The following is a 24,003-nucleotide window of genomic DNA, read 5'->3' as shown; positions in this document are numbered from 1 at the left end:
AAACTTTCACATGCACAATAAAATTTGAAACGAGTTGATCTTTTGATTTCAGAAAGAAAAATAAGCTCCTTAAGATTAATGTTTCTACAACACTTGAAATTATGCTTTTGAAAAGTCACATTTATGTCAAAATTCAGAGTTCCAAATATTCAGATTTTGTATTATTGATTTTGTATAAATAAGAAATAGCTAATATAGTTGCATATGCCATTCCTGAAAAGGGATTCTGTCCGTGACTCTTTGATTGAATAAAAAAATAAATCAATGTGGCCATTTAAGAAGAGCGCAATGATCCCCAGTAATGCCTAAGTGATCAAAAGAACTTTCGCAGATGACTTTGTAACTGGAAAGGGGTCCCAATCCAGATCCCAAAAAAGGATTCTTGGACTTTGTGCAAGAAAGAATATGAGGTAAATCCATACAGTAAAGTGAAAGCAGGTTTATTAGGAAAGTAAAGGAATAAAGAATGGCTATTCCACAGGCAGAGAGGCAGTATAGGCTGCTGGGCTGAGTATACTTATAGTTATTTCTCGATTATGTGCTAAACATGGGGTGGATTATTTACGAGTTTTCTGGAAAGGGGTGGGCAATTCCCAGAACTTAGAGTTCCTCCCCATTTTAGACCATAAAAGGTAAGTTCCTGACATTGCCATGGCATTTGTAAACTGTCCTGGTGCTGGTAGGAGTGTCTTGTAACATGCTAATGCATTATAATTAGCATATAATGAGCAATGAGAACAACCAGGGGTCACTGTCATCGCCATCTTGGTTTTGGCAGGTTTTTGCCAGCTCCTTTACTGCATCCTGTTTTATCAGCAGGGTCTTTGTGCCCTTTATATTGTGCCAACCTTCTATCTCATCCTGTGACTAAAAATGCCAAACCTGCTAGGAATCCAGCCCAGCAGGTCTCATCCTCATTTTACCCAGCCCTCATTCAAGATGGAGTCACTCTGGTTCAAATGCCTTTGACAACTTGACGAATCATTTCTCTCTGCCTTGTTAGATTTTTGCACAATTCCTACTACCCCATTCTTTTCACCTGCATCTGGAAATACAAGAAACATGATAAAGTAAATAATATTTGGCAAAGTGTATTTGTTGCACGTTTCATACTGTGTGCAAGTACTAAAGAGTTTCTTAAAGTCTTCATCCATTCTAACTAAGTAAGGTGCTGAACTAAATAACTACGGTATAAAATAAATTTCCAAGTCACACAAATTCATGGAAACCCTCAGGAATTCCTGCAAGTTATTTGTAATAGAGTTCTAGAAAAGTCAAGCTGGAAAACAGCCCACAAATCAGCAATCTCAGGCTCCTCACTGCACAGATGAGAAAATTCAGACTGTGGGAGGTAGGATTGAATTTCTCTCGGTCAGAACTAATAAGTAGAAAAGATAGTAGAGAATCTGGGCTGCTCAACCCCCAGCCTGATGTTCTTTCCAGAACATTACACTAACTCCCAAAATTACTAAGAACAACTTAAAAAGAACAAAAATATTTCTACATTAAAAATAGATTCATGACACAGTAAAAGAGCTATATAACAAAAGATGGTAGTAGTTAAAAGAAATAATGTGGTCCTGGTTCTAGTGTTGGGAAATTTGATTTCAACTTTTGAATAATAATAACTTTAATAATTATTAAAATATTAAAATTCAATTTTATTTTAATTATTAAAAATATTAACATTTAATAACTTCAATAATAATTAAAGTTCACAGTTAGCCAAGTCTGTGTGAAAAGAATTGTTAAACCCTAGAAATACCATTTGACCCAGCCATCCCATTACTGGGTATATACCCAAAGGGCTATAAATCATGCTGCTATAAAGACACATGCACACGTATGTTTATTGCGGCACTATTCACAATAGCAAAGACTTGGAACCAACCCAAACGTCCAACAACGATAGACTGGATTAAGAAAATGTGGCACATATACACCATGGAATACTCTGCAGCCATAAAAAATGATGAGTTCATGTCCTTTGTAGGGACATGGATGAAACTGGAAAACATCATTCTCAGTAAACTATCACAAGGACAAAAAACCAAACACCGCATGTTCTCACTCATAGGTGGGAATTGAACAATGAGAACTCATGGACACAGGAAGGGGAACATCACACTCTGGGGACTGTTGTTGGGTGGGGGGAGGGGGGAGGGACAGCATTAGGAGATACACCTAATGCTAAATGACGAGTTAATGGGTGCAGGAAATCAACATGGCACATGGATACATATGTAACAAACCTGCACATTGTGCACATGTACCCTAAAACCTAAAGTATAATAAAAAAAAAATTGTTAAACTTCACTTCACATGTTCTCACTTTTAACAGAACCCAAGATCCACATCTTAGCAAAGTATAGAAAACATTTAAGAAAATAGTCAATTTACATTTGTTTCTAACACTAAAATGAGCAGCTTGCTAGGTCGATGAAGAAATTATGAACATCACCAAAGCAGGCAGAGAAGGTGGAATAATTAGACAGGCATGATGAAGCTGACGTCTTTGGGCTTTCCATTTAAAATGATGGCCTTCTGAGTCCCAACTCCAGTGCTAAAATAGCACATGCCGAGATGAAGTGTTTTGCTATTTTATTAAAATCTAAGATTCTGGCTACTCATTAAGGTGCTGCCTCACACATAAAGCATTTTGATTTACACTGTGGATGACCACAGGCCTTTTGACCTATATGTTCACACTGTGATTCGTGTCTTTCATTGAAGCTTTTTTGTGTCATTTTATTTATTATTTATATTTGTTCCAGTCAGTCTAAGAAAGGAAGTTTATCTGTGGGTAACTGTGATCTCAGTTTAAATAGACATTAAAAGATCAAGAACATGGATAGAAACCTGTTAAAATGACACAAAAGGATACATCTTAAAATGTTTAATATATGATTAGGCAAATAAAATCAGCCTTTTAAATAAATGTATAGAATGATTAATGGACCATTTCAAAATCAATTAAAAATCTGGGCACACAGATCCAAAAGTGACACAAGTACATGGTCGCAAATAACAAAGGACAAGCAGATGGCCATTTCAGTGCAAACTCACTGGCAACAAGAAATCATTAGCATATTGTGGTAGAAGAAATAGGCAGGATGGTAAAGGTTACCAGAGTTCTGTTAAGCAATGATTGACACAGATGGGCAGATGGAAGCATAGGAAGGAAGTACATGGAAAAAGCTGAGAAACAAAAGCCTAGCACAGTGTAGAATACAGGCAACCACTAAAGTGTGAAAGTGATCAGGCATTAGGTTTCTAAAAAACAGACATTGAACACAAAATGATGTAAGCAAAACAAAACCCAAACACAATTTCTTTGAAGGCATTTTTCAATCTCAACATATTAAAAGTTAAAAATAATGTTTGGGTCCTTTCAAAGTAATTTCCCCCAGGAATTACCAAAGACCTCAAGAAAATATTTCATTTCTGCGCCTTCTTATTAGAGCAAGAAAAGTATTTTTGGGATAGCAGTTCTAGGGAAAAACACAATTTTTTTTCCTGAGACATGTAAATAGGAACAAGAAAGTATTGATCTATTGCTACTTAAGGAGTTGATGCTAAAGAGTTCAATTTAGAAAACATTCTCTGAATGCAGAAAGCCTAGGCTGGAGGAAGCCTTGTGCTTTGTGGGGGCCAAGACCACTCTTGGGGCCACTGGGGCTCACTGTTCTGCAGCCCTCCCAACTCAGGCATTGCACTAGGCTGGCCACTTCCATTTTTCTCTGTTCTGTGTTTCACTGGGTTCAGTGTTTTGGTAGATAACATCCTATGCAAATCTTAAAATAATGAAACTTAACCAAAATATGCATGATATCAGGAAGCCCCTGAAATGGATCATGTAAATTACCGTACTCTCGTCAACTGATGAAAAACTATTTTAGAAAAACCTGGACCTTTGATATGACTCCAATAGCACTTATATTCTGCTGTTTACTAAACTCTAACCCTACAGGAGGATGGCATGCAAGCACACATGCACACACACACAAACACACGCACGCACACAAACACATCCACACACACACACACACACACACATGAACGCACACACACCAGAAAGGAAGGGGCCACCTCAGGCTGAGAACTCAAGTACAAAGAAGAATGTGCCTTCTTTATAACATGATAGCATGCCCATGCATATAAATTAATTTCTGGATTCAGAATAGTTTTATTATTGCTGCTGTTACACAGCCTGGCCTCGTAGGAGCCTTCAGCATGTCCTCAAGCTCTGTTGAGTAGACAGTTTGGTAAGTGACTATGAACACAGGGCACAGCCTTTTCACTTTCATATCTGTACTGTCTTTCCTGTATCTGTAAAATATTCTGAAGCACAAATATCTCTTGACAGTTTCCTTCCAGATTAATGACTCCATCTCTTTTGTTGCTAATGGTTGATTCTGACCTTTGGATAAAGATTGAAGTAGGAAAGAAAAAAAAACAACTTTTAACTTGAAACAGATTAGCTTTGAAAATCTTATTGTGTCAAAAAAAATTGGCAAATAAAAATATTTCTCCACTGATGTACATGACATTATTTAAGTTGAAAAATAATTTTCTGAGTGTGGCAGGAAGAACATTTTAATCATGACCTTCTGCTCCCATACCTTGTACAATTATGTTTGCTGCAGCTTGAACAGAGCCGTGGCTATTGTTGGCATGACAGGTAAATCGACCGTGATCCCGTTGTGTGATGTTCTGTAAGTAAAGTCCACTGGACGTTGCCACGTGCCTGGATCCATCCAGCTCCAATCCGTTGTCCCTGGTCCAAGTGATATGGGGGTGTGGGTGGCCTGTGGCCATACATTCCAGAGTTGTGCTGGTGCCAATTAAAACCTCTGTGTCCTGAGGCTGGATTACAAAGTTTGGTTTGGCTGATGGTAAAGGGGGAACAAAACAAAATCCAGCAAGTAGCAGTTAGGAAGATTTATTTATTCTGCATTGTGGTTTTAAGATTATTGTCATTTTCAAAATGCCTTTAAACTAAAATATTACACATATATATATATATATTTAATTCCCAGAGATTTAAATCTAAAATAATGAAATGTGGATGTGCTGTAAGTATATACTTTTTTAAAAAGAATGCCTGCCTTGATATCACAATGTATTATAGATACTGCAAATCACCTACACAATACATATTCCTTATTTTAGGGGCTAAATGTTCAAACATTCTCTCTTAAGAATACTCACATTTTTTTAAACACAGTTTAGGCACATGTCACTGGGAATATATAAAAGCACTAAGTCTAAGTAGTCATTTCTTCCTCCTGTTTGCTACCTGGAATTCGGGCAGGAATGCATTTGGGTTACAGGAGACACTCTGTGACTAAGAGGTGAAAATTATGAGGAATAAAGAAACCTATGTGCAAAGCAGATCAAAAAGCAGAAAGAAGAATATTATTGGCTCACTGTGGGTAATATGGCAGCTCTGTGACAGACTACCCTTGTCCTACTTGTGGCATACAATTAAAATACACATGCACACACACAAACACACACACATAGAAGCTATGCATTTAAGCCATATCTAGCCAAGCTTTCAGTTACTTTCAGCTAAACATATTATAAATTGATTCATCAAGTATCCATGTAAATAGAAAATTTAGACTTTCATATAAGGAGTTCCACTCTTAGAAATTCATAGGAGTTTCTCTTTTCCGGGAATCTCAAGCAAAAATTAAATATTTGTTAAGGTGTTAAAAATGCCTAATGATTGATTCTAAGTTTGGGGAGGGGGGATCATCCATTCCTGAGATGAACATACTCCGGAGAGTGGAAATAAATTCAATTAATCCAATTCAACAATAAATGTTTAATTTAATTCCTAACAATATCTAATGTCTTAAGTCTATTAGTAACATGCTGGATGTTGGAAAGATACAGAGATGAACAAACACACTCCTTCTTGTATGCTCCTACTCTAGCTGCATGAACAGAGGACAGAACACATCATCTGTAAAACCACAACATGCCTTGGAAAGAATTGTCTCAGGGTTAGGTGTAAATGTGATAGGAGAACATTCTGGGAAGAGGTAAGGGAAAGTATAGGGAAAGCTATTATAATAATTGAAATAAATGTTCTGCAGTAAGTCAGTGGTAGTAGAACTGGAAAAGGAGATAATCTGATGCATCTTGGAACTAAATTTTTAGAGAACTGTGGAAGAAGGAGTAGCACTAGAGGGTGAATCGGAGGTTACTGGAGGAGAGTAATGATACCAACAGAGATAGCAAACACAGGATGCTGTGGGTTTGTGTAGGCAAATGTGTTTGAGAGATGTAAAGATTTACATGTGAAGATAAAAAGAAAGTCCTGGCAATGTCCGTTGAAATCTCAGGAAGGATCTCAGCAATAAAGACTATAAATTTTACATGAAGTATGAAAGCTGAAGGTTTGAGAAGAGCTCAGATGGAAGAGGAAAAAACTGTGATTAGGGCACGGGGGACTAGAGAAAGGCAGGGGAGGACAGCGCTATAAGGAACACCACATTTTAGGCAGGCAAAAGAGATTTAAAAAGAGAATTGAGGACATTAGGAAAGGATCAAGAGGAAGTCATGTTCTCAAAGTAGAAATGCTCCTGTGTGCAGGGTCAGACTTGACCTAGAGGCAGAAGGGAAGGAGGCTTTGGAAGGAGACAGTGGTGTTTCAATCAGAAATTACTTGGTGTAATCCCAGCACTTTGGAGGCCTAGGCAGGAGGATCGCTTAAGGACAGGAGTTTCACTCTGCAGTGAGCTATGATCATGCCACTGCACTCCAGCCTGGGTGACAGAGTGAGACCTTGTCTCTACAAACATTTTTTTAAAGAAATTACTTGGGAACTATGTGAGGAATTATCATATGCAATCAATCGCTAACTCAAGTGTCTTTTTTTCCTGGAAAACCTCTTGATTAACTGCAATTTCCTCCATTCACTTTGCCACTGCCCTATCCATGCCGCCACCAGCTCTCTTCTGCCCTGTGGCAATTGCCGCTGCTAACTTCCTCATCCTGACATGCCTATCTTACCATGCCCTCCTGTTTGTTCTCTGAACTGCCACCAGAGACATTTTTCTAAAAGAAAAATCTAATTTTGATCATCTCAGTGTAGCGTCATGAATAGCCTGAGTGATCTGACCCCACTTTACACCTCACCAAATCTCGTGTCATTCCCAGCCTCTCCTCTGTATGCTCCAGGATCTCCATCTCTTGAATGTGCCTTGCTCTGTCTTCCCTATGCTGTCTTTTCTCCTAAAATGATGCTTCAACCCTACTTCTCTGGCTGTCTCCCACTTGTTGCTGCTTTCAACTTAAAGGTCAATGCTCTTGGGAAGACTTGAATGAATGCAATCCTCCGAGGCTGCTGCTCCAAATGCTCCCCTCCACTGGGATGGGCTGGAGCCGGCTCTGGAGAGCCAGTTGTCAAATTTTCAGTATTCTGCAAGCTGACTGCTACACAAAGCCATTCTTAAAGTTTTAACTAAATAAACTTACAATCAAATAAATTTTATCAACATCAAAACTAACAAATACATCCCTATTTTTTACTACATTTTATTATTATCTTCAGTCTCAGGGTTATCATGCCTACTGTGTCTGCATGCTAGAAATGCTATATTATGATGAACTTCTGTGCATCTCTTCCCAACTCCACATTCAGTGATATCATTTTGGTAACTAGGAATTGGCCATGGTGAGATTATTTATACAACAGATACTGACAAATGCTGCAAGTCAGGGCTCCCTGCTCCTCAGAGCCAATTTACAAACACTTACCAGCACACAACTGTCCTTTATGCTTCTCTCCTCTCTCCTTACACATAATAAAACTTATTTCTTGAATTATGGCTATCATCTAATAGATGATAGGCTCAGTAAGGTGAGAGACAATGTATTTCCATCATGTCAACATGCTGTTAATGAAAATTTGTTGTAGTCATTATGTCTGGTTTATATAAGCCACTGAAATTATGACAAAGCAAAGCCCCTGGAAAGTTGAATAAGGAACGTGGTTGATAAACATGCAATCTTCAATAGCTAGCTCAGTGGGCATTCAATAAATATGTGTTGGATTAATTCATGATGAATGAATGATTAAATGAATTTCTGAAAAGAGTAATATTCCTACCTAGGTAACACTGGTTCACTCTGCATAAGGATGCTGGATAGCTGGACGGGGAATCAAAAGGAGAATAGAAAAGTCTTGGAATCGCAATGTGCTGTACCAGAAAGGAACTAAGGCAGGAAATTAAAATAAACTTCAAGAGAAAAAATTCAAGTTTCTCTAAAGCGAAATTTAAGAAATCACAGCCAATGGGAATAGTTTCACTTTGAAGCATTACATACTCTAAAGCAGCAATATTAGATCATTTTCCAGTGCAGATAATTGATAGAACTAGAAAATAATAGTTTTACCTGGAAGACTGGAGTATCTGAGCATGGCACTCTGTGTCTTGGCTTCCCCGGCGGAATTTCTGGCCATGCACTGATAGACACCTTGGTCTGACTCTCTGGTGTTTCGGATCATGAGTGTGCCATCACCAAACATATTAAGTCGAGTGTCATCTTCCAAATCCAATGAGTGGCTGGAAATATATGTTACACATGTATATTATTTAATCCCATTCATGTTTAAAACTCTTAACAAGACTGAGAATATAGTACTATATAGCTATGTTTCATGTCTACCCAATTTGTTAAATTTATTTTATCTGAATAATTTTAATTATTTCACTTTAAATCCTAGTTATCTTCTTCCTATTTCAAGATTACACCCTGAACAAAGGCTCTGAGTCAACATTTGATAGAGGGAAATGAGGTTGAGATGTTCTGCCTTCCTGAGTGGCATGAATTTAGACACTGAAGCAAGCGCTCCCGTATGACAGACACTTCAGCACATTTTTATACATTTGAATGCCCACTTTTCAGAAAAGAAATCACCAGATGGTAATATGTAATCCTTTTACCTCCTTCCATGAGTCATTCAGTATTCTTTCATATTTTGTTAGTGTAAAAGAAATATTCCTATTCAAACCAGCACGGGCTCAAAGCCAAATATAATTATATGACTGAGCAATAAATAACACACCTAACCTACCAAGTTGTTGAATATTAGGCCCCTTTCTCTGATGTGCACCATTTGGATATACTAGAAAAGTCCCATTTATCAATATAGTGCATAATCCATTGTGTGCAAGTAGGTTCAGCTGTGCAACACCATATACATCAATAATCATAAGAAAGGGAGTGCCTGCATGAGTTATTTTTAACAATAAATGCAAAGCTACTGACACAGAAACATATGTTAGAAATTTTTACAGATTTTTTTTCTGGCCAAGATTTTTTTCCTTTAAAAATATTTAATGATTATGTATGAGAAGGTATATAGATTTTCACATATGTATGCTTAGTACTAATGAATGTGTTAGGCATAGATAAAGGAAATCTACTCTCCTCCATCTTCATCACTCAATACATATTTTCTAAACACCGACTAGGTGTCACCCACAAAAACATCATTCCCAGAGAAAGAAAAAGTCCATTAGGAGAATTCCATAGTTCTCCCCTTAACTCATGTATTTGTTTTATAAAGCCAGGTAAACATTTTCCCACTAATTTCAAAATGTACCCACACTAAAGAATAACAACCTATTCCCACATAGGTAAAAACAGTAAAGCTTGTTAAAGAGATGAATAAATCATCATTCTTATCTAACCATTGTTTGTCATGAAAGATAAGAAAGAACCAGACAATGGTCATATTTGACTTTTATGTTTTAGAGTGGAATAACAGAGTGAAGGCAAGAAAGATGGAGACAATCTGATCTTCTTCAGCCATTGGGTGAGAAAAGCCCAATGTGAAGAAGAAGTACCAATTAGCCAAAAAAGAAATTCGACTTGTCATTTTTGAACAGATTAGTTTCAGAAAAAAACAGGCATGCTTTTGAATAGCCAGCAATGCAAGACAAAGGCAAGAAAAGAAGAAACTGGATGCCCCTATCCATATCACCTGCGAAGTTTCTCAGTGTAAGTAGCATGAAACGAACATCAGAAAGAATGTTTTTTCAAGGCTGGGTGCAGTGCCTCACGCCTGTAATCCCAGCACTTTGGGAGGCCGAGGCAGGCAGATTGCCTGAGGTCGGGAGTTCAAGAAATAATATTTTTTCTTAATGTTCCCCATTCAAGGGGCTCATTTAGTATTAAGCAATTTAATAGTTTTAAATGCTATTCTGAAATTATCTAACACTGAACCCAAATAAGACTACTTGCAAAGGAATATGACAAATGATGAAATCACGTTTTTCAGAAGGTGACTTAAGTTCCTGGAATTTTGTTCCAAAACTTTGCAGCCCAAAATTTCAAAGGCTACCAGATGTGTATGTGCTATCTATCATGTGGCTACACAATGCAATAGAATTCATCAAGATTCATTATGTTAAAAATGATATAAAACAGGCAGTAGCACATCACACCTGTAAATTCAAAATGCATTCCTTTTCCTAGTAATTTCCCTCTTTGTCCATAACCTCTTCATTATGCTCATAAAACTTGTTTGCTCATGAATCATGATGTTCCTTCCCAAAAAATCAAAGTCTTCATGTTTCAATATATTCCATTCACATTGTCAGTTTGATGCAAATAGCAGTCATATGTAAAAACACAAAGGTTTGCAGAGGTAGACTATATGTGAATATATTCTATTTTTCCTTGAAAATGTACAAATAAACATATTTGATTTAATGAAGATGTACAAATAATTTCTATTAAGGTGTTTCATCGCAACAATCATTTGTTAAGTGCTTTCTAAGAACTAGGTGCTGTAGCTAGATACCAGAAATATTGACAAATAAGTTATCACCACACAAATTAAAACTATCTTCTATGGTCACACACAGTGACTCACACCTGTGATGCCAGCACTATGGGAGGCTGAAGTGGGAGGATTGCTTGAGGCCAGGAGCTTGAGACAAGCCTGGGCAACACAGTGAGACCCTATCTCTACAAAAAAATCTAAAAATTAGCCAAATGTAGTGCATAGGACTGTAGTCCCAGCTACTCGGAGGCTGAGGCAAGAGGATTGCTTGAGCTCAGAAGTTCAAGCTTGCAGCGAACTATAATTGTGCCACTGAACTCCAGCATGGGCAACAGAGTGAGATTCTGTCTCAAAAAAAAAAAAATCTTCCATATACAAAAGTACCATCAACCACAAATTATAGTATAGTTGTAAAGTTTGCTTATAATCTACTGGAACTATCAATCATATTTACCATGTTTACTAGAATTTGAATTTATTTAGAATGGCCTAAATTTCCATAGCTAAACCTCAACATTACGAAAAGTGTGGAAGATAGCCAACTAGATGCAACCAGGAAGCCCTTCTCCCATCAAGAGAAGCCAAAATATTGAAAAAGCCATCATACTTTAAACAGATCTTTTGAGGGAAAACACTGAGAGTTGCTAGAGGGGAAACACAGCCACTGAGGCTGAATAGGATGGAAGCTGGGAAGCCTGCACAGAGTCACCAAGTGCCAAGACCCATTCCTAGTTCTGATCAGGTCCTAAAGAAGAGGTGAGTGAAGGAAACTGCAGGGCACCACACCCCCACAATGGACCTCTGGGATCCTAGCTGCAAGAGATCCCACGACCCCCATAGACATTTTAATTGGCAGAGGATCTGCCAGAGAGAAGGCAGAGGCAGAGCTTGAGCCTGCATGGAGCCCAGGTTTTACACATGGGGCAACTCCAGCAAAATGTGAGCATAGGTGCCCATGCCCCAAGGTTCTCCATCTTGCTATGAGTCACTCCAGCCCCTGCTGACTGCTGGGCTGGGATAGAGCAGGGCTGCCTTTCCTACAGGACTGGGGCCAATCTGATCTGTATGCTCCGTTGTCTCTGGACCCTCCCAAGGCCCCCGCCAGGCAGCTCCCATAAGAGCATGCACACAATACAGCCTCCACTACCCAGGGTGAGTGCTTTGCCAGCAGCCTGAGAGCACTACAGCCTCCCCAGCACAACCAGAGCTAGACCCCAAAGGGCTAAAGGACAAAACCACAGGCTCAATCCCATCCTCCCAGGGTCCAGGCACACAGCTGAAGGATATCAAGCTGAGATCTGTGACTAGAGATTGAGCAGAGGAGGAACTGCCAATCTCAGAACACTGAGAAGAGTAAAATGCAGATTTGTGTTCTGGCATAGGAGCTGGGTGTGCCTCCCCGCCACAGGGCTAGTATGGGAAGGGTGTGGCCTTTCTGCTAGCCACAGTCTCTGCCTGAGGGAGCTCCATGGCCTGAAACACCTGACAGCCCAGCGATCTGGGTGCAGAAGGCTTGGGACAAAACCAGCAGATCAAGTAAGCTAGAGGGCAGCCACCAGGAGACCTAGTCAAGGGAGCACAGGCTGGGCAGTCCCCGTAGCCATCTGCTGCACAAAAATCCCAAGCCTTGGGCACTACACCAACTGCATAGCCAAAACAACTCCACCATGCCTGGGGTCCTCTGCCATTGACCTCCTACACAAACACACCATCCATAGACATATCACAAAGCACAGAGGACCAGTGGGCCCCTAGGTAGCTGCGAGTCTCCTGATAAGCTATCCTTTGGCTCGAGTTTCCCCTAGGAGTGAGGGTAGCACAGCTTGTCAGGGCCCCTTTGGGCCTAAGAAAATGTAGGTGTGTCAACAGTGATTGGAGGAGGGTCTTCCAAGGCCCAGGAATAGACTTGGCAAGGAAGTATATCTCACACTTCCTGTCTCCCCTAGCCTCATAGCACTGTAGCAAATAAGAACAAGCTGAAATACAAAAGAAGTGCACAGCTGAGGAAGAGTCTATCTGTCAGCCCTTACTCAAGCACCATCTACTGAATTGCAGCCTGAAATACACCACCAAACAAAAATTCTTTCAGCACATATCACCCATGAAACACAATGCAAAAATTTAGCCACAAATTAAGTTCCCACACAGGGCCTAGATATTCGGAAAGCACACAGAAGCAAAGTCATTCAACTGTATTCAACATACACCACAGTCAAAACCTCAAGGGAAATAACATAAAAACAAAAAGCCCCATACAACTGACAGCAACTTCAAAGAGATAAAGGAACACCAGCCCTCTCAAATGAGTAAGAATTAGTGCAAGAACTCAGGCAATTAAAAAAATCAGAGCATCTTATTACTTCCAAATGACTGTACTGACTCCCCAGCAATGGATCCTAACCAGATTGAAATGGCTGAAATGACAGACATAGAATTCAGAATCTGGATGGTAAGGAAGCTCAATGAGATAAGGAGAAAGTTGAAACCTAATCCAAGGAAGCCAATAAAATGACTCAATAGTTGAAAGATAATGTAGACATTTTAAGAAAGAACCAAATTGAACTTCTGGAATTGAAAAAATCACTACAGGAATTTCATAATACAGTTAGAAGCACTAACAACAGAACAGACCAAGGTGAGGCAAGAATCTCAGAGCTCAAAAACTGGTTCTTCGAATCAACCCAGTCAGACAAAAAGAGAGAAAAAAGAATTAAAAAGAATGAATAAAATCTCTGAGAAATATGGGATTACATAAGGAGACCAAACCTACAATTCATTGGCATTCCTGAGAGAAAATGAAGAAGAGTAAACAACTGGAAAAACATATCTGAGAATATAGTCCACAAAAATTTCCCCAGTATTGCTAGAGACATCAGCATGGAAATTCAAGAAATTCAGAGAATCCCTGCGAGATATTACACAAGATGCCCCCAAGACACATAGTCATCAGATTCTGTGAGGTCAACATGAAAAAAAAACCTTAAAGGAAGCTAGAAAAAAGGGTTAGATTTCTTACAAAGGGAGCCCCAAAGGGCTAACAGCAGACTTCTCAGCAGAAACCCTGCAAGCCAGAAGAGATTGGGGAACTTTTCTCAAAATGCTTAAAGAAAAGAAATTCCAACCAAGAATTTCATATCCAGCCAAACTAAACTTTATAAGTGAAGGATAAATAAAATTATTCCCAGACAAGCAAATGTTAAGAGAATTGGTTAACGCTAGAACAGCCTTATAAGAGGACCTTAAGGGAGTTCTAAACATGGAAACAAAAGAATGATGCCTACTATCACCAAGACATATTTAAGTACATACCCCATAGATAGACCCCATAAAGCAACTACACAGTCAAGCCTACCAAACAACCAGCTAAACAAGAAGATCAAAACATCACATATCAATGTTAACCTTGAATATAAATAGTCTAAATGGTCCATTAAAAAGGCACAGAGTTGCGAGTTGGATTTTTAAAAAGACCCAATCTTTTGCTGTCTTCAACAGACCCTTCTCACATGTAATGACACTCAAAGGCTCAAAGTAAAAGGATGGAGAAAGATCTCTCACGTAATTGGAAAACAAAAAAGGGTAGGAGGTTGCTATTCTTATATAAGATAAAATAGACTTTAAACCACCAATTATAAAAAAAAAAGGACAAATAAGGGCACTACGTAATGATAATTAGTTCAATTCAACAAGAAGGCAAAGAAATTCTGAACTTAAATTTGACACTTGACCAACCAGACTTGATAGATAGCTACAGAACACTTTATCCAATAATAACAGAACATACATTCTTCTCATCTGTACATGGAAGATGACCATGTACTTAGCCATAAAGCGAGTCTCAATAAATGCAAAAACATCAAAATCATACCAACCATACTCTCAGACACAGTGTAACAAAAATAAAAAATGGATACCAAGAATATCTCTCAAAATACGGAAATTAAACAACTTAATCCTGAATGACTTTTGGGTAAACAACAAAATTAAAACAAATCAAAAAATTCTTTGAAATTCATTAAAATAGAAACAAAACATACCAAAATCTCTAGAATGCAGCAAAAGCAATGTTAAGAGGAGAGTTTATAAAGCTAAACGCCTACATGAAGAAGTTAAGAAAGATCTCAAATTAACAATCTAGAGGAACTAAAAAAAAAAAACCTAGAATAAACTAACCCCGAAGTGAAGCAGAAGAAAAAATATAACTGGCTGGGCACAGTGGCTCATGCCTGTAATACCAGCACTTTGGGAGGCTGAGGCAGGAGGACTTTTTGAGCCCAGGAGTTTGAGACCACCCTAGGCAATGTAGCAAGACCCTATATCTACAAAAAATGAAAATATTAGCTGAGTGTGCTAGCATGTGCCTGTAGTCTCAGCTACTCAGGAGCCTGAGGTGGAATGATTGTTTGAGGCTGGGAGGTCAAGGCTGCAGTAAGCCACGATTGCACCATTACAATTTAGCCTGGGTGACAGAGTGAGACCCCACCTCTAATTTTTTAAAAAATCAATTTAAAAAAATAAAATAACCAAAATCAGAGCAGAACTACATGAAACTGAGACACACGATCCATACAAAAGATCAATGAAACCGAAAGTTGGTTATTGGAAAGGATAAAGAGGATTGATAGAACATTAGCTAGATTAACAAAGAAAAAAAGAGAGATGTTTCAAATAAGCACAACCAGAAATGACAAAGATGATACTACAACAATTCCCACAGAAATACAAAAGACCCAGAGAGTCTATTAAGAGGAAATGGACAATTCCCATAAACACACGACCTCCCAAATTAAACCAGAAAGAAGCTGAAACCCTGAATAGATAAATAATGAGTTCTTATACACAGGCACAGGGAGGGGAACATCACACACCAGGGCCTGTCGGGGGGTGGGGAGCTAGGGGAGGGATAGCATTAGGAGAAATACCTAATGTAGATGACAGGTTGATGGGTGCAGAAACCAAGGCACATGTATACCTATGTAACAAACCGGCATGTTCTGCACATGTATCCCGGAACTTAAAGTATAATAATAACAATAATAATGATAATGAGTTCTGAAATTGAATCTGTGATAAAAATCCTACCAATCAAAAAAGGCTTGGACCACATGGAGTCACAGCCAAATTTTACCTGACATACAAAGAAGAGCTTGTGCCAATTCTACTGAACCTATTCCAAAAAATCAAGGAAGAAGGATCCTCCCTAGCTCATTCTATGAAGTGAATATCATCCTGATACTAAAATCTGGCAGAGACACAACAAAAAAGGAAACCATGGGCCAGTATCCCTCATAAACATAAATCCCAAAATCCTCAACAAAATGCTAGCAAACTGAATCCAGCAGTACATCAGAAAGTTAATTTACCATGACCAAGTAGCCTTTATTCCTGAGATACAAAGTTGGTTCAACATATGCAAATCAATACATGTCATTCACCACATAAACAGAATTTTTAAAAATTATATGATCATCTCAGTAGATGTGGAGAAAGCTTTCTATAAAATCCAACATTTCTTCATGATAAAAAAAAAACCCTCAACAAACTAGGCATCAAAGGAACATACCTCAAAATATAAGAGCCATCAATTACAAACCCACAGTCAATATCAGACTGAATGGGCAAAAGCTGGAAGCATTCCCCTTGAGAACCAAAACAAGGCAAGGATGTCCACTTTCACCATTCCTATTCAACACAGTACTGGAAGTCCTAGCCAGAGCAATCAGGTGAGAGAAAGAAATAAATGACATCCAAATAGAAGAAAAGTCAAACTATCTCTATTTGCTGATTGTATGATTCTATACCATGAAAACCCTAAACACTCCACCAAAGCCTCCTAGAACTGATAAAGGACTTCAGTAAATTTTCAGGATACAAAATCAATGTGTAAAAAATAGTAGCATTTCTGTACACCAATAATGTTCAAGCTGAGAGCCACATCGAATATGTAACCTCACTTACAATAGCCACAAAAAGAAAAAATATCTAGAACTACATCTAACCAAGTAAGTGAAATATTGCTATAAGGAGAACTACAAAACATTGTTGAAAGAAACCACAGATGACACCAATAAATAAAAAAGCATTTCATGCTCATAAATTGGAAGAATCAATATTGTTCAAATGGCCATACTGCCCAAGGCAATTTACAAATTCAATGCTATTCCTATCAAACTACCAATGTCATTTTTCACAGATTTAGAAAAAAAAACCTATTCTAAAATTCATATGAAAGAGAAAAAGAGCTTGAGTGGCCAAAGCAATTCTAAGCAAAAAGAACAAAGCTGGAAGCATCACATTATCCAACACCAAACTATTCTACAAGGCTAAACTAAACAAAACATGGTGCTAGCACAAAAACAAACATAGACAAACAGAACAGAATAGAGAACCCAGAAATAAAACTGCACCTCTACAGCCATCTGATCTTCAACAAAGTCAACAAAACTAAGCAATGGAAAATGATTCCCTATTCAATAAATGGTGCTGGGAGAACTGGCTATCTATATGCAGAAAGATGAAACGAGACCCCTACATATCACCATATACAAAAATCAACTCAGGATGGATTAAAGACTTAAATATAAGACCTCAAACTGTAAAAATTTTAGCAGAAAACCTAAGAAATACCCTTCTCAACATCAGTCTTGGCAAATAATTTATGGCTAAGTCCTCAAAGCAATTGCAATGAAAACAAAAATTGACAAGTGGGACCTAATTAAACTAAAGAGCTTCTGCACAGCAAGATAAACTATCAACAGAGTCAATAGACAACTTACAGTCTGGGAGAAAGTATCCACAAACTACACATCTGACAAAAGCCTAATATCCTGAATCTACAAGGAACTTAAACAAATCAACAAACAAAACACAAATAACCCTATTAATAAGCGGGCAAAGTACAAGAACAGACACTTCTCACAGGAAGGCATACAGGCAGCCAACAAACTTATGAAAAAATGTTCATTATCACAAATCATCAGAGAAATGCAAACCAAAACCACAATAATATGCCATCTAGCCCCTGTCAGAATGGCTTTCATTAAAAAGTCAAAAAATAACAGGTCTTGTTGGGGCTGCAGAGAAAAGCTAATGCTTCCACACTGTTGGAAATGTAGATTAGTTCAGCCACTACAGAGAGCAGTTTGAAGATTTCTCAAAGAAGTAAAAGTTGAGCTACCATCCAACACAGCAACCCCATTACTGGATACCCAAAGAAAAATAAATCCTTCTACCAAAAAGACCCATGTGTCCATGTGTTAATTACAGCACTATTAGCAATAGCAAAAACATAGAATCAACAAAGGTTCCTATCAGTGGTGGACTGTAAAGAAAATGTACTACATACACACCCTGGAATACTATGCAGCCATGAAAAAGAATAGAATCATGTCCTTTGCAACAACCTGAATGCAGTTGAAGGCCATTATCCTAAGTGAATGAACGCAGGAACAACAACGACAACAAACAAATACTGTTTGTCTTTACAAACTTACAAATATTCTCATTGTAAGTGAGAGCTAAATATTGTAAGTCTACAAACTTACAAATATTCCCACTTGTAAGTGGGCACTAAATATTGGGTACATACGGACATAAAGATGGGAACATTAGACCCTGGGGAATACATGATGGAGAGGTAGGGAGGGAGATAAGTGTTGAAAAACTACCTATTTGTTACTATGCTCACTTCTTGGGTAATGGTTCTGTCATATTCCAAATCTCAGCATCATGTAGTATATCTTTGTAACAAACCTGCACTTGTACCTCCAGAATCTACAATAAAAGTTGAAAAAGAAATAGAAAAGTCTGGTTGGTTTTTAAATCTCTTTCAAGTCATTGTCTTGCTCAACATCTTCTAATGGGTCTCAAAGTTTATAAACTGAAAGCCCAAGTCATAAGTTTTGCCATTATTATTCAATCTTTTTCTATTTCTCCCCAAGGTAAAACCTTAATTCTCACAAATTTGCCCTACACACTTTCCTGAAACTAACCTTCATTCTGAGCTTTTAATTATTCTTTCTTCAGCCTGGCAGGTTTCTCTCATTTTTGAATCTATTCAGTTATTCTAAAATTACTTATTAAGTGCTGGTAATCATTTCATTTTCCTACTGAGAAACGTAAAGAATCTCTAAAATTATCTTGGCAAATGGCTGTTTTCTAAAACTTGTTTAAATTGTAATAAAAGAAAGATTTTTATGAAATTGATTCTTGGCTATGAGTTGAGGTTTTGTATCTTTGCATGTGATCAATCTTGATAAGTGTTCTATAACTGCTTGAAAAGATGGTATGGTTTAGCTTTGTATGTAGTAGATATCATCAGTGTTTTAAGCTATGTTTAGATATTGCTACTAATTTTTGTTCCTAATCTTTCTGGGAAAGCAGTATTAAAATTTCTTGCTATAATTGGATTTGTGTAAATATATCCTTATAATTCTCTCAATCTTGTTTTATTCTTCAGCAGCTATTTTGTTAGGTATGTAAAGGTTCATGAATTTTAAATTCAGGTGAATTACATCTTTTATCATTAAGTATGATCTAATGATATGTGATTACACTATAATAGTCTTACATCATCCTTATCTTGATCAGTATAACTTGGTTGATATATTTGTTTACCTATCGACTTTCCACCTCTCAGTGTCATAATGTTTCAGACACACCTCTTATAAATAGCATATAGCTGGATTTTAAAATTCAATATTATGTCTTCCAATAGACTATTGTTTTCAATAATGTATTTAAATTTATTTCTGATGAGTTATTTTATATTTTCTCTTTCCCAAGCCTTTTCTCTGCCTTTTTAATCCATCCCTGCTTCCCTTTTGTGGATTGATGCAGTTTTCTTTATCCACTTTTTTTCTTCTCCTAGTCTAGAAGGATCTATTTGTTAGTATTCCATCTTAATTGTTAATAAGCACTCTTGACTTAACAGAATTCACAGTATCACTCTTCACCTTGAAAATGAGGCATGTAAAATAATTTAACTATGTTCTCTCTCCTTATAACTCTTCTATTAATATTGTCTAATGTTCTACTTTTTTCCTACTTTAAAGTTGTTCAGTCCTTAATTTAATAATCTAAGTGTATTCATATTTATCAACATGTTTAAAACTTTCTTTATTCAATTTTGCTTTTTGCAAATCACATCTTTCTTATTGGATCAAACTCCTACTTACTGAAACACATCTACTTGTAGTTCTTTCAGCAAATACTCCTGAATAAAGCTCTATTCTTTGCCTAAAAATGTTTTTATTTTACCTTGTCAGATAATTTAGCTGGATGTAAAACTGAAGGAAATCAGTTATTTTTCCTTAACACTCTAAATATATTTCATTGTCTTCTGTCTGATGTAAAGTTTACTGCAAATATAATTGCTGTACATTTGAAGGTAATCTGCAAATTACTTGGGAATGAACGATTTTGTCTCTGACTTTCAATGTTGTGATCACAATGAAGAGTATAGATTTGTTTTTTAAATCCTATTTTGGGATCAATATAATTCTCATTCTGAAATTTTCTGATTTTTTTATTTCTGGATAATTCTATCATTACCTTTTCAAATGTTGCCTTTAGCTCATTCTTTCCTACTTGTCTTTCTGGAACTCCTACTGGATAGACACTTTGCATTGTAGTCTCCATGTCTCTTAACCACACTTAAATCTGGTTATTCCCACATACCTACTTTCTAATCCCCTAATTCTACCTCTGGTTGTGTTTAATCCACTCCTCTGAGGACCCTAAATCCAGATCCTCTCCAGGGGAGTAGAAAAGGATAATGATAATGAAAGGAAACATGGGTAGCTTCTGAGTTGGAGTATTTTTTCTTAGCCTGGTTCATGTTGAACAGATGTTTGTTTAAAATAATTTGCTATACCACATTTCATGCTCCATGCACTTTCAGAATATATATTATCTTTCTATAAAAAATACTCAACAGTAAATAATCAGTAAGTTAATACTTTCTCATGTTAAACATTTCTTGTCATAAACTCTTCCCTTTCATCTTTAATTTTTTGATATAAAATGATTAACATTTTAACAGACATTTTTACCCATACTTTTCTTCTATTCTTTCTGTTTAGATTTCTTTGTTTTCCTTTCAAGTACATCTTAGCTTCTTTAGTCACTACATTTGAAACTTTTATGCCATAAGTCAAAACAGGCAATGTGATTTTTTCACTTGTTTCTTTCTAAATACTAGTGAGTATCTTTGTAAACTTGAACACATCATTTTAAAATTTAAATTGTTAAGAAAGCAGAAAAAGCAGTTTTAAGACATTTCAAGCAGCGATTTCTGTTTCTCAAGTGCACTTGAGCAATCTAAAGATGGAAATAAATTCAACACTTCTATCAATTGAAGTCTTTCACGTGGGCTTGTTTCCAGATTTAATAGTATTCATAATTGCCTTCTATACAAGCTATTTTTAACCTAGACTTACTAGACTTTTTACAAGAATTTAAAACACATGGCTGAGTTTCTGGCTACAATTATAAATCCAAATTATATACAAAAAGCAAAAAAATTGTATAATATATTTTAGAATGTTTTATACAGACAAGCAAAAAAATCGGAGTTGATTATACACGCAACGAAAGAAAATCAGTGAAAGTCTGTGCAAGAATGGAAGGGACACATGAAAACCATGGTAATTATCATTATCATAACTAATGATAATATAATTGTCCAAGTGCTGTCATTGAATTGTATTAGGTATATAGCACACTTTATGTTTCTATTTTATGCTAACTACCAGTTCAGTTTTAAAACAGATATACAGACCAACGGAACAGAACAGAGGCCTCAGAAAGAGTGCCATACATCTACAAATATCTGATCTTTGACAAACCTGACAAAAACAAGAAATGGGGAAAGGATTCTCTATTTAATAAATGGTATTGGGAAAACTGGCTAGCCATATGCAGAAAACTGAAACTGGATCCCTTCCTTACACCTTATACAAAAATTAACTTGAGATGGATTAAAGACAAACGTAAGACCTAAAACCATAAAAACCCTAGAAGAAAAGCTAGGCAATACCATTCAGGACATAGGCATGGGCAAAGACTTCATGACTAAAACATGAAAAGCAATGGCAACAAAAGCCAAAATTGACAAATGAGATCTAGTTAAACTAAAGAGCTCTGCACAGCAAAAAAAAAAAAAACTATCATCAGAGTGAACAGGCAACCTACAGAATGGGAGAAGATTTTTGCAATCTATCCATCTGACAAAGGGCTAATATCCAGAATCTACAAGGAACTTAAACAAATTTACAAAAAATATCAAAAAGTGAGCAAAGGATATGAACAGACACTTCTCAAAAGAAGACATTTATGCAGCCAACAAACATATGAAAAAAAAGCTCATCATCACTAGTCATTAGAGAAAAGCAAATCAAAACTACAATGAGATACCATCTCATGCCAGTTAGAATGGTGATCATATTTAACTTTTTTTACATCTGTTATTACTATTTAATTTTATACTCACAGGTTTTTGGATTCATTGGTTTTATGTTTTATCAAACAGTACCATGAGCATAAAATAAATGACTAGCCATTTAAATAATTTTGCATGTTATTTTTGCCAGTTTGCTTAAATAATCCTATACTGATTTACCACAGGAAAGTTGCAATGTCAAATATGAAGTATCAGTCTAAATCTGAAATAACTTAGATTTGGCTATATCAAATTATATTCAGCTTTAAAACAAACTAGTTTGTTATTAATCCCAACATTTCCTTCTAGAAATAACACAGAATTATTTTAGTCAGTTTCAGAATCACTGAGGTCTGGAAATGTATAAGTTTTTTTTTTTTTTTTTGAGACGAGTCTCGCTCTGTCGCCCAGGCTGGAGTGCCGTGGCACAATCTCAGCTCACTGCAAGCTCCGCCTCCCAGGTTCACGCCATTCTCCTGCTTCAGCCTCCCGAGTAACTGGGACTACAGGTGCTCGCCACCACTCCCAGCTAATTTTTTGTATTTTTAGTAGAGACGGGGGGGGGATGGTTTCACCGTGTTAGCCAGGATGGTCTCGATCTCCTGACCTCGTGATCCACCCACCTCGGCCTCCCAAAGTGCTGGGATTATAGGCATGAGCCACCACGCCCGGCTGGAAATGCATAAGTTTTAAGAAAAAGGCCTTAACATAGCTTGAGTAAGTCAAAAGATAAAAGTTAAAAGGTATTTAATCTTCAAGAAACTCTGAAAATTTTAGTAATTTCTTCTCTAGATAAAGGAATTAAATTCAGTTAAAAAGATTGCTGGAATCAGAAAGAGAATCACAACCCATGTCCATGCTCAGTATTACTTGTTGTGTATCCAAATAATCTCAGGTTTGGGGTTTCCTTCCGCCCGGCAGGTGAAGTAGACAGTATTTCCTGATGGTACCTCCACATCCTGGGGCTCAAAAGTAATTCGGGGGCTCTCTGCAACAAAAGAATTATTAATATATTTTTCAAAGATACAAAATTATGGCCTTCCAAGATGCTGAGAAAGAGATATAGGCAATTTAAATTTATTTCTACATTAAAGTTTTACACATCGAACTGCATTTACCCGGTGATACATGTACCAGGTTAGAGATTAGACATATATTTGACTTATACTTTAGCAATTTGAAAGATTCACTGCACAAAGGGATCTCCAATGAAGTAAATTAAGTAAATTTTCCTGTGCTTTTATTTCTAGGAGCTCAATACAACCATATTTATGGAAGGAATTTGATTTTATGGGTCAATTTTTCAAACCAAGTACTTAAACTGAGCTTGCAGTTTTGCAGGCACTCTTCCTAGACAATTAGCCATCTAAGCACCCAACCACCCACTTTACACAATTTACAACAAGTGATATGTCTAGACCTCAAACCTGGTTGAGCAAAATTCTTATCTATATAAATGAATGATTCCATCTTCCAATAATAATTGAGTGGTAAAACATGCAAACACTTAAATTATTTTAATAAGAAGATGGAGTGATTGATTTTGTAATGAATCAGGTAATATTATTGAACTTAAATTATAAAGAACAATGTACAAAAGGGACTTTTAGTTTTCTATAGTTTCACCTAATTCTCTTTAAACCTTTCTAAATAATAAAACTCTTCCTTTTATAACTGCCTTATCTGAAATTTCCTGTCATTAACCATGACTATTATGTCTGTAGAACATTCTGTAGATCTTTAGTAATCTTGC

The 24,003-nt window shown here is 36.9% G+C and overlaps 1 protein-coding gene across 9 annotated transcripts in view; it reads right to left on the bottom strand.

Moving 5' to 3' along the window:
- Positions 1-24,003, bottom strand: part of PXDNL (peroxidasin like) — a 479,632-nt gene that overhangs the window by 126,737 nt on the left and 328,892 nt on the right. For all 9 annotated transcript variants that reach the window (XR_008658991.1, XM_055286430.2, XM_055286431.2 and 6 more), the window contains 3 exons: positions 23,121-23,238; positions 8,413-8,582; positions 4,623-4,889 (listed from right to left, as the gene is read on the bottom strand). Coding sequence is in view for 8 of the 9 variants with exons in the window: in XM_055286430.2 (XP_055142405.1) it covers positions 4,623-4,889; positions 8,413-8,582; positions 23,121-23,238 (555 nt within the window). In the remaining variant the exon portion in view is untranslated. The remainder of the gene's footprint in view (positions 1-4,622; positions 4,890-8,412; positions 8,583-23,120; positions 23,239-24,003) is intronic.

The sequence above is a fragment of the Symphalangus syndactylus genome, chromosome 7 (genome assembly GCF_028878055.3).
Source record: "Symphalangus syndactylus isolate Jambi chromosome 7, NHGRI_mSymSyn1-v2.1_pri, whole genome shotgun sequence".
Classification (NCBI taxonomy): domain Eukaryota; kingdom Metazoa; phylum Chordata; class Mammalia; order Primates; family Hylobatidae; genus Symphalangus; species Symphalangus syndactylus.
Note: the sequence above shows the minus strand (reverse complement) of the source record. Positions and strands in the feature narration are given on the sequence as shown.